The following is a 10185-nucleotide window of genomic DNA, read 5'->3' as shown; positions in this document are numbered from 1 at the left end:
CATATTTTTATTTTCCAGTTTTGAAACATATATTATTTTTTCGTGCTACATATATGGTTCGTATGTGAGTGTAAAAAACTGATTGCTGAATAACTATGAATATTCATTGGATCATTTTGAAACCACCACAAAATACTTGTAATCACTTCTTTCATAAGGATTGTCTACTTAATATTCAGATTATGACTTTTCCAATATAAATTACATAAACATAGAATAATCAGGAGAAGGTTAAGATCACATTTTTATAAATTTTTCAAATTTATAATTAGCATATTGAAAGTTTCAACTATCTTGAAAATTACAATTTGGTATAGTTAAAGTTTATGCGAGAATGTGTATATATGTATTTTAGAAGTCTAAACCTATAAATATGTAAAAATCTATGTGACATTAATAACTTAAAAAGTATGTATTTGTTATAAAAAAATATATTAAATTCACAAAATTGGATTAAAAGTAATTCAAACTGAATTAATTAGTGACACCTTTATTTTACTCTTAAATAGTGATCACATGACATAAGAACCTATTTTAAATAGCTGTGTAAATAAAATGTTTACATACTTAATAATATACCAAAGCTACTGCAATCATTGTACCACATTCAACTTTGTAGAAAAACAAATAATTCATTTAAAGTACTTCTATTTATTAGGTCATATACTTTGACTTTCTATGAATAATATTGTGAAAATAATAATAATTGATCATACACAATAATTCACCTTTTGATTGCACTCAAATATATATATAAATAGGTTGTATATTATAATACTATGATTTTGTAGTTCTGATGCTGGTACCAGATAGAAGTGTTAATATGAATTAGACAATCCTATTGTAAGAAATAATAACAAGTATTTTAGTGATGGTTTCAAGATGATCCAATGAATATTGAGTGCGTTATTCAAAATACACAATTTTACATTTGAATATGTCTATTACATTACTACATTTAGCAGAAACAATGTTATTATGACATCGAAATACAGAATTTTACATTTGAATATGTCTATTACACTAGTACATTTACTGTAAAAATGTTAAAATGATTTTAATACATTAAAAAAAAAAAAACAAATTGAACATTAAGCAGACAGTTCTAATCTAAGAAGTGATGATATATCCTTTGGTGTAAGTTGCATAATTGTTCATTGGATATTGATTGTTCTATAAGTAATCTAACCCAAATTCTAACACATTTACAGTAAGATTATTATAAAAGAATTGCCGGATACTTAAAAACTAGTTTTTAATCAAAATAATCTGTTGTTAATTTAAAACACCTTGTCTAATGGCCAAATATACATCAATGTCAGCTATTGTATTTCCACCAATCAAATTTCTGTTCAGAATTCAAAAATTGAATAAATTATTAATTCTTATACTAAAAAAAAAGTTTGTAGTGAAAAATGTCACAGTTTTAATGATTTATATGATATAATTATGATTAAGAAGAAAGAAAAAGTTCTTTTGTGTAATAAATTTCATAATAAAACATTCTAAATTTCTATTTGAAAATATAATTATGGATTTACCTTTCAGTAAAAAAATCCTAAGAATTCAGTTATTTGTGTCTTAGAAAATTTTATAAAAATTTCTTAATCAATATAATAAACGTTCTCTAACAAGCATATATTATTTATTGGACTGTCAAAATAAATAAATATATATATATGTAATAGAGAAAATTGTTCTGCTGCATAGTAGGTATTGAGTGTACATTTTCATGAGTGGGTCACTGCAATATAAATTAGAGAATTATACGATAAACATGTAACACAGTTCTAAACAGAGAGAATCTGTCAACCATACTGCTAAAGATATGTTATCATACATTTATGTTGCTATTCTAAAATTATTTATCTATTAGTAATACAATACCTCGGTTAAACTATTTTTTTATCAAATAATTACAACGTACTAAGTTTCAAATGTTTATTATTATTAAAATGGAAAATTACATAAAAGGTTTTGGTTTGTAAACTTATTCTTCAAAACACATAAAAAAGTTAACAAAAAAAAATTTAAACAATATTCAAAAATTTCCAGTTAGTAGTTTGAATTTAAATATTTTATAATATTAAAAATAGTGCATGTTTTAACTATTTTAATTATATTAAATAATCTACGTGCGACAATATTCTTAAAATTACACAAGACAATACTTTACAAAAAAAAAAAAAAAATAATAATAATAATATCAATAATAATTATAATAAAATCTTAATTATAACTTATAGAATATGTATATATATTATATAAATATATCAATGAATAGTAGATAGTAATCAACATTGATATAAATCATTTATATATATATGTGTGTGTGTGTGTGATTATGTATGATAATATATACATACAAGTATTAAAGTATAAAATATAAAATATCCGGATAACTGGATACGCAACACTCTACTGTATTAGTTTAGATAAAAGTGTTCATGGGTATACACTTGAAATTAAAATAATATTTTCTAAGTATGTGATTAAAATACACAATATGGCATTAATATGTTGTTATTGATTATATTATGTAATGCTTAGTCACAGTTTCGTGTGGCAAGCAGTTAGGTATATAATATAAAAAATTAGTAATGAATATTTTTATATTAATTCAAAAGAATTATTCATATAAGACATTACACTGGAATAATCTTCATTAATTCTCGACTCTACATCTTTATCATACAACTGTAACAAACCGTTTAAAAATTGATTTAAAATGTATAGCAACTATTATATAAAAATTATTAATTAAATATCTATAAGTAAGAAAATGGATTATAATGTATACATTTTTAAACTGTAAAAAACAATATGAAAATATCAGCAAGAATACATCTACTATTTGAACTTTTTAATTTGTTGCCAAACTGATAAAATTAGATTAATATAATTGATCAGTTATTGTTATAAACGCTAGATATATATTAAAACATAGATTTTTATTAAATATTTCATTACTTTTAAGTTGAAGTTATTGATTTGTTCCACATATTATTTTGTATTTATGCAAATATTGAGTATCTTAAGTTGTGAGCTAAATAAAAATAACTTGAACAATTTTATTCTTAAATATGAAACATAACCTAACCTAACCTTTATTCATAATAAAATAAAACTGAAATCAAATAAAATAACCTGCCTGGGTTTATACATTATTAATGATTAATTATTTTGCATAAGTCAATTTTCGAGATCACAATGTTTTATGGCTAGAATAATATAAAAACGGACAGACTTTGATTAATTCACAGAATTTAATATTATACAAAAAACGACCAATATAGTTTGCCTCCAGAGAGATTTTGTTATCTCTCACCTCCCATTCCTATCATTAGCTGGAAAAGCATTTCTCATAAATCAGATATTTAAAGCAAAGGATTAACCTATACCACGTTTGTAAATGATAAAACAGAAACTAATGTTTTAATATTGTGAACATACTCTGTAATTAATTTAATTTATCTTAAAAAAAAGAAAAGAAATAGAGATGCATTTAGACAGTAGAAAACTATTTTTATAAGTAGAAACAGAATCATAAGTATAACTTATTAGTACTCTAATTTTTTAGAACCAAACTCATAATCGGAATACATTTTGTGTTGTTGTTAAAAAATCATGACTAATTGACATATTTTAAAATTTAAAGGTAAAAAATAATTGGAATTTGATCTCATATTTTTCTCTTGAACTTAATAATCTAAGAACAAATAACAATCATACACAATATTAATAATTTTCATGTAACTCATTTAATACTAAAATAACGATACAATTCGACATGAACATAGATAATACTTGTACATTTGAAATTTATTACAGATCAATAAACTGGAATATTAAAAGAGATTTAGCTGAAAGAAAATTGACTATGATATACGTTTGAAAGATATATCTGTTAAACATTTAAAATTTTTCATTAATTAATAAAATAAAATAATGATTTGTTTTTTTTTTTTTTTTATATATTATTTATTTTAACTTTAAAATTTAAATCATAGTTTTTAAACTCATACCTGCCTATATTACCAATATTATGCAAAGTGAGCTATACAACAAAATAAATATAAATTTTCTAAATCCAGTGATATATCAGTGCATTTAACGCATTTTTTAATAATAAATAATATCGAAATAAAAATTATTTACCCAATCTAATATTTTAAATGTATAATTGTTTGGTCCAGTTTTAACTATCTTCAACAATTTGTGTAAGGTCGTCTCCTTCAGGTATGACTTGATTACGTATTTCAAGTATCTAAAATAAAAATATAATATTAAAATAATGCTCAATTTTAGAAGCATTTAAAGTTAAAATTATAATTATGACATACCTCATCATGAACGGTACATTAGATTTGATAATAATTTTGGTGTTTTTCTTTTTTAAAGATACATTAAAGTTATTACTTTCACCATCACATTTCAAATTTTTTTGAAGGAATTTTATCTGCAAATATTAAATAGGTATATAATATTTAAAAAAACAATGTATAGAGATTAATATTTAATTTTTAGTCTTACAAAAAAATTGAAATTCATAACACTTTTATTCATAGGATCAGTACAATCGATTATCATTTTTCTATTATTTTTATTTTTTTCCAAAGACTCTTTACTTCTTGTTGTCTTCAGAACAGTAGTGGTCGACATTTCGGCCACAGAATTGTTTTCACCACAAGCGGCTTTCGCCTAAAAAAAGGACGATTATAATTATTTTGAAATAAACTTATCGTTTAAAGTAAATAACTTAAATAAGTTTAAATCATTTACATTAAGCAAACGTAACAAATAAAAGTAGAAAATAATACACGAATACAAGACGATAGGTCACAAATGATAAAAAGTACTTGTATCACAAATTAAACTAACAATCAAAAGAATATAAATAAAATATAATAAACACGTTACCTGTTTTTCAGCAGGATCCATTTGAAGATGTTAACTGGAAATACAAAAACTACAAATAAATTAGTGTTCCCTAAATAAAGTGATCGAATATCAAGAACACGGGCACCGGACAGGAAAGTCAGGAACTGAATACTGAATAGACGTGAAAATTAGGTGATGGTAGATACGTCATGGGCTGGGGATGCTTTAGCTATCATGGGAGAAAATATTTTAACTTACATGGCTCTTTACTTTTAATTCGTACAGTGTAGTACTCAGTACAAAAGTTTATGGTACCTATAACATAACAGTTTTTATTTTTCAGTTTATAATATTTCCAAGGGCTGGTGAAACTCGCTCTAAGTGAATTACTTTGATCGGAGACAGGACTTGTGAAAAACCGTAGTTAGAAAAAGATAAAGCAGTCAATAGTTAAATCTCGTGACGAAACCGTTAATTACGTCGTTTGCGTCATTGGTGCCAGTGGTGCCACTGATTTGGTGACTACATTTTGACGTTACGTTGTGTGTGGTTGGTTGTGAGGGGGGTATAAGACGGGCCAATTGTCTCTACTCTACCTAGAAGTTGGAACTAAGAAGTAAGAAAAGAAAAGAACTATAAAAATGTTAACTAATTGAAATAATTTTAATAATTTTATGTAATTATAATGAAAAATAATAATGCTCTATGAATTAAATATATAATAACAATAGGTACCTACCTAAACGTAATAATTGCGAACCATAATAATGTACTATAAAAAAATCTTCATTTATTTTTTTAAATTAATTTTGCCCCTCCCTAAGAAAATGTCTAATGCCGCCCGTGAGCCGGTGTTAATCACTTTGTTTCCTAGTCCCGTAGCTTGCTCGGTGCTTTTTTGTGTATGGAAAATAAATACCTACATTCCGAAAATGGAAATTGAGTGTCTAGGTATCAGTCAACACCCAATGGACATCGGTCCCAGCCCGTACAATCTGTCTACGGTGCATTGGATGCATTTCCCGTAGCTTTTTTTGTTTAGGTACCAACTTACTAAGACCCCTATTGGCCTAGTTCCTACTGAATTCTTCGTTTAACACACCGTGAAGTAGAGTAAATAATGATAAGTATACCACGTTACTACCTTTAAATTAGAAAATGTAAAACCGTAAACATATTGAATTATATTTGGTTCTCTAACCACAGTGCTATAATGCACTGAATTTTGTGTTGCCTAAATGTATTTTTATTCAGTTGCGCAGTATGATTGTGTTTAAGTGAAGTACAATATGCATGTCTAATAATTGCTGTGAGTTATTTTAAGATAAAATTCTTTGGCAGTTTTTGAATTCGAAGATATTTCTTTTAAGCAGATCAGATAAACGATTCATTGGCACAAATGAAACATTACTATGAATGTAGGTAGAAAGTTTTATTTCGGTCTCTGAAACATATATAAGTGTTCATATTTGTTGGCGCTTTTTTCAAGAATATTGTCTTTGATTTGTACCTACTTCTTGTATGATAAAAATTTCTTGTGATTTAAAAAAATTCTGAAAAAAATATAATTGAAATAAATATAAGGATGTTCAGACTAAAAGAAATAAATATTTATCGAATTAACAAGAAATGTAATAAGAAGTTTTATTTATTCTTTTAATTTTGAATAACTACAACAATCATTGTGTGTTCCTTTATACTATAAAAGCTATTTTATCGTATTGAATACTTATAGTATTTGTATCAGCGGTTTGAACATAGAATAGAGATAGTTACAATACTTATTATATCTATTCTGGTCAATTTAATGTTAAAATCAGTTATTTGTCTTTGCTTTCAAGTGAATTCAATTTAATGTGTTTTATTTGTTCATATAATAAATAAGTTTTTTTTTATTTTTGTAATCTTTATATCATGTACTCAACAAGGCCACCTACTGTAATCATATATACATAGCTCCATATAAGTTTAAAAAACTTTTCTTCTTTTTATTTTAACGTCTTATTAACAAGAAAAAAATTTTTTTTTTGTTTCAGCAAAGGCTTTAAACACATGTTTTATTCTTATGCATTTTAAACGTATGATCTATATATTGTTTTTACAATACATGCGATTTTGTTTAGTTGAAGTTAATATTGAAACGAGATGATTTTTGACCAAAATTCAAGGTTATCTCATTAGGTGTTCCTGCATGTATTGTTGATATCTATTACTTTCAAATAGTCGTAAAGTGTATAAAAAATTCAAACACTGTAAAAACTTTATGTCAGATAATATTTCGTGTCATAGAAACAATACAAGATTGATAAGAGGATTCTATCGGAGGTGAATTTGGTAAAATACACACTTCTATGACTTATGAGTTGTATGTGAAATGCGTTAAACGTTGTGTGTGTGTGCCTGTTCGTGTTCAATTAAATCTTTATAGTAAGATGTAAAATCAGTGTCAATAGTTAGCACTGAGGTGTTCTTTGACCATTACAGCCAAAAATTTGATGTCAAAGAAACGAGATTTATGCTAATTCAAATGTATGTATTCTCTGATATAAATACTTTTGTATGTTGTTATAATTTTTTTTCGTTTTAAAATCATAAAAACATTTATCATTCTAAATATACTAGTATTATAGACAAATACAAATGTAATATTCTGATTGCTGAATAACACGGTCAATATTCATTGGATCATTTCGAAACATACACCAAAAGATTTGTCATCACTTCTTTCTCTAGAATAGTCTACTTAACGTTAATTTTGGTTTTTTCATAATGTTATTAATTCTTAAAGTTGTCAAGGTACGCATCGGTCACCGGTTCAAAGTACACGCACCGCAGCGACCTGTGTACACTATCACCACCACCACGTGTAGAGTAGCTATATTGACAGCCCTCCCACCCACCAACGCTGTAAAGGCCTAGGCGTGACGGCAAGACAAATCGCACTGGACGAGTAACGGACACCGACTCCACGACACTTTTTACACAGACAGTCAACGCAACATTGCCGTCCGTTTCTATGACATATATTTTTTTTCCTCGCTGAAAATTAATATCAATCTTGTTTTTCTTTCTTGAAAACCGTATTTTTTTTTTTAACCAAACGCATTTGGTCGCTCGTCTACCGTCAAATGACCAATAAGACGTGAACGGCTATCCACTGGTTCACACTTTTTTATTAATTCGACACCACAGCAACGGTCGAAGCCGTGTCAAAGTTATATTATATCATTTCAAATGAACGAATATAATTGTCATAAGCAAATGTTAAATTCTGTTTTTTATATAACGCACTCAATGCTCATTGGATCATCTTGAAACGCACACCAAATGATTGTTCGTGTTTTTTCAAACACTGCAAGTATGTTTTCTCTGTTAATTTTGTGTTTTTAAACAGTTTTTTGAAGTCATTAAATAATTTATCTTGCTAAAAATAATCCACAATATACGTCTACAAAACTGAGAGCTGAATACCACACTAAATATTATTCATTAGATCGTTTTGGAAAAAAACCCAATTTTCGTCAATGTTCTTACTCTAGATGTTTACTCTTTTGAATTTTTTTTTTCTTCTATTTGTAGGTTTTTCAATATTTTAATCGGCGTTATCAAAATTGACGTAGCTCTCTTATCTATAATAATTTAAATGAGTCATTCGTTATTCATCAGATTGACAGGAAGTTGAAATATTAGTTATACATTTTTTTTCATTTTGCTTTTAGCATTGCGTCGTTGATTATTGTGTTTTTCGTTGTATACCAAAACCGTTTTATCCTATTTTAAACAGTGGTCTAGTAAACGATATCTAACGTCGGTTGTTATTATACAGTTTGAATACTTTTGTTTTTATTCCGGTGTACTTGACGTTAAAAGCAGGTAATTGTAAATGTTTTTTAAATTAATTACCCTTACTATAGTATGTTTTATTAATTGATACGGTGAATACTTTATTCTTAATTTCGTGAATGTTTGAATGCTCTTACTCAACTGTACGGTACATTGAGTCATTGCTCGCCGCCTACCGTTATCGTGTATAATTCTATTTTAGTTTAAACGGTTGGTATTTTGTCGTTTCATCACGTCTTACTAACAAATTGTTTTCATATTTATTTTGTTTTAGCAGCAGAACCAAGAGCATGTTATTCTTACGCGTTTTGAACGTTCAATGTTCAATGTGTACTTAATTTATTGATACACGCCATTTTGTATTGTTAATGCAATACATTTCAAGTTTGATGTAAGGTAATCTGTTCTTATGTTTAGGTCAACAACATAACATGGATTCTATTGGATGTGAATTTAGTATACTATACTTCTATGAGCCAGATGTGATATGCGTTAAATTTCATGTTTGGGGCTGTTCGCGATCGATTAAATCTCAATCTTAAGATTTATGGCATGTGCCAGTGTTGAGCATTAAGGTATTCATTGCCTAGTCTCAGTCAATAATTTGATGTCAAAACACGAGATTTTTGTTTAATTAGTTGTAAGTATTCTCTGATATAAGTACTTGAGTTTATTGTTATAATTTATTTTTTCATTTTAGGAAGGTTGTCCATGCGTATGGGAATGTCTTTTTATCATAGGTATATTGGTGGAAATACAATAGCTGACATTGATGTATATTTGGCCATTAGACAAGGTGTTTTAAATTAACAACAGATTATTTTGATTAAAAACTAGTTTTTAAGTATCCGGCAATTCTTTTATAATAATCTTACTGTAAATGTGTTAGAATTTGGGTTAGATTACTTATAGAACAATCAATATCCAATGAACAATTATGCAACTTACACCAAAGGATATATCATCACTTCTTAGATAAGAACTGTCTGCTTAATGTTCAATTTGTTTTTTTTTTTTAATGTATTAAAATCATTTTAACATTTTTACAGTAAATGTACTAGTGTAATAGACATATTCAAATGTAAAATTCTGTATTTCGATGTCATAATAACATTGTTTCTGCTAAATGTAGTAGTGTAATAGACATATTCAAATGTAAAATTGTGTATTTTGAATAACGCACTCAATATTCATTGGATCATCTTGAAACCATCACTAAAATACTTGTCATCAATTCTTACAATAGGATTGTCTGCTCAATTTTAATAATATGTATTTTTCCAGCATTTGAAATACAATCCAATTTTTCGTGCTATATATATGGTTCATATGCGAGTGTAAAAAACAGATTGTTGAATAAATCACTCAATATTCATTGGATCATCATGAAACCTTCACCAAAATACTTGTCATCATTTCTTACAATAGGATTGTCTAATTCATATTCATATTTTGTATTTT

General features: G+C 26.7%; 1 protein-coding gene across 3 annotated transcripts; it reads right to left on the bottom strand.

Moving 5' to 3' along the window:
* Window positions 1-2336: 2336 nt before the first annotated feature.
* Window positions 2337-5341, bottom strand: LOC112602808 (60S ribosomal protein L22-like). Of its 3 annotated transcripts, XM_025351132.1 has the most exons (7): window positions 5272-5341; window positions 5140-5196; window positions 4921-4954; window positions 4534-4701; window positions 4344-4459; window positions 4159-4267; window positions 2337-2697 (listed from the first exon to the last, which is right to left on the bottom strand). In XM_025351132.1, the coding sequence occupies exons 3-7, from the start codon at window positions 4939-4941 to the stop codon at window positions 2611-2613; spliced, it is 501 nt and encodes a 166-aa protein (XP_025206917.1). In that variant the 5' UTR covers window positions 4942-4954; window positions 5140-5196; window positions 5272-5341; the 3' UTR covers window positions 2337-2610. The 3 variants fall into 3 exon arrangements, with proteins under 3 accessions (XP_025206917.1, XP_025206916.1, XP_025206915.1); XM_025351131.1 differs by having other exon boundaries at window positions 5140-5329; XM_025351130.1 differs by lacking the exons at window positions 5140-5196; window positions 5272-5341 and having other exon boundaries at window positions 4921-5092.
* Window positions 5342-10185: the final 4844 nt, after the last annotated feature.

The sequence above is a fragment of the Melanaphis sacchari genome, unplaced genomic scaffold, assembly GCF_002803265.2.
Source record: "Melanaphis sacchari strain LSU unplaced genomic scaffold, SCAv2.0 Contig90_pilon_pilon, whole genome shotgun sequence".
NCBI lineage: Eukaryota > Metazoa > Arthropoda > Insecta > Hemiptera > Aphididae > Melanaphis > Melanaphis sacchari.
Note: the sequence above shows the minus strand (reverse complement) of the source record. Positions and strands in the feature narration are given on the sequence as shown.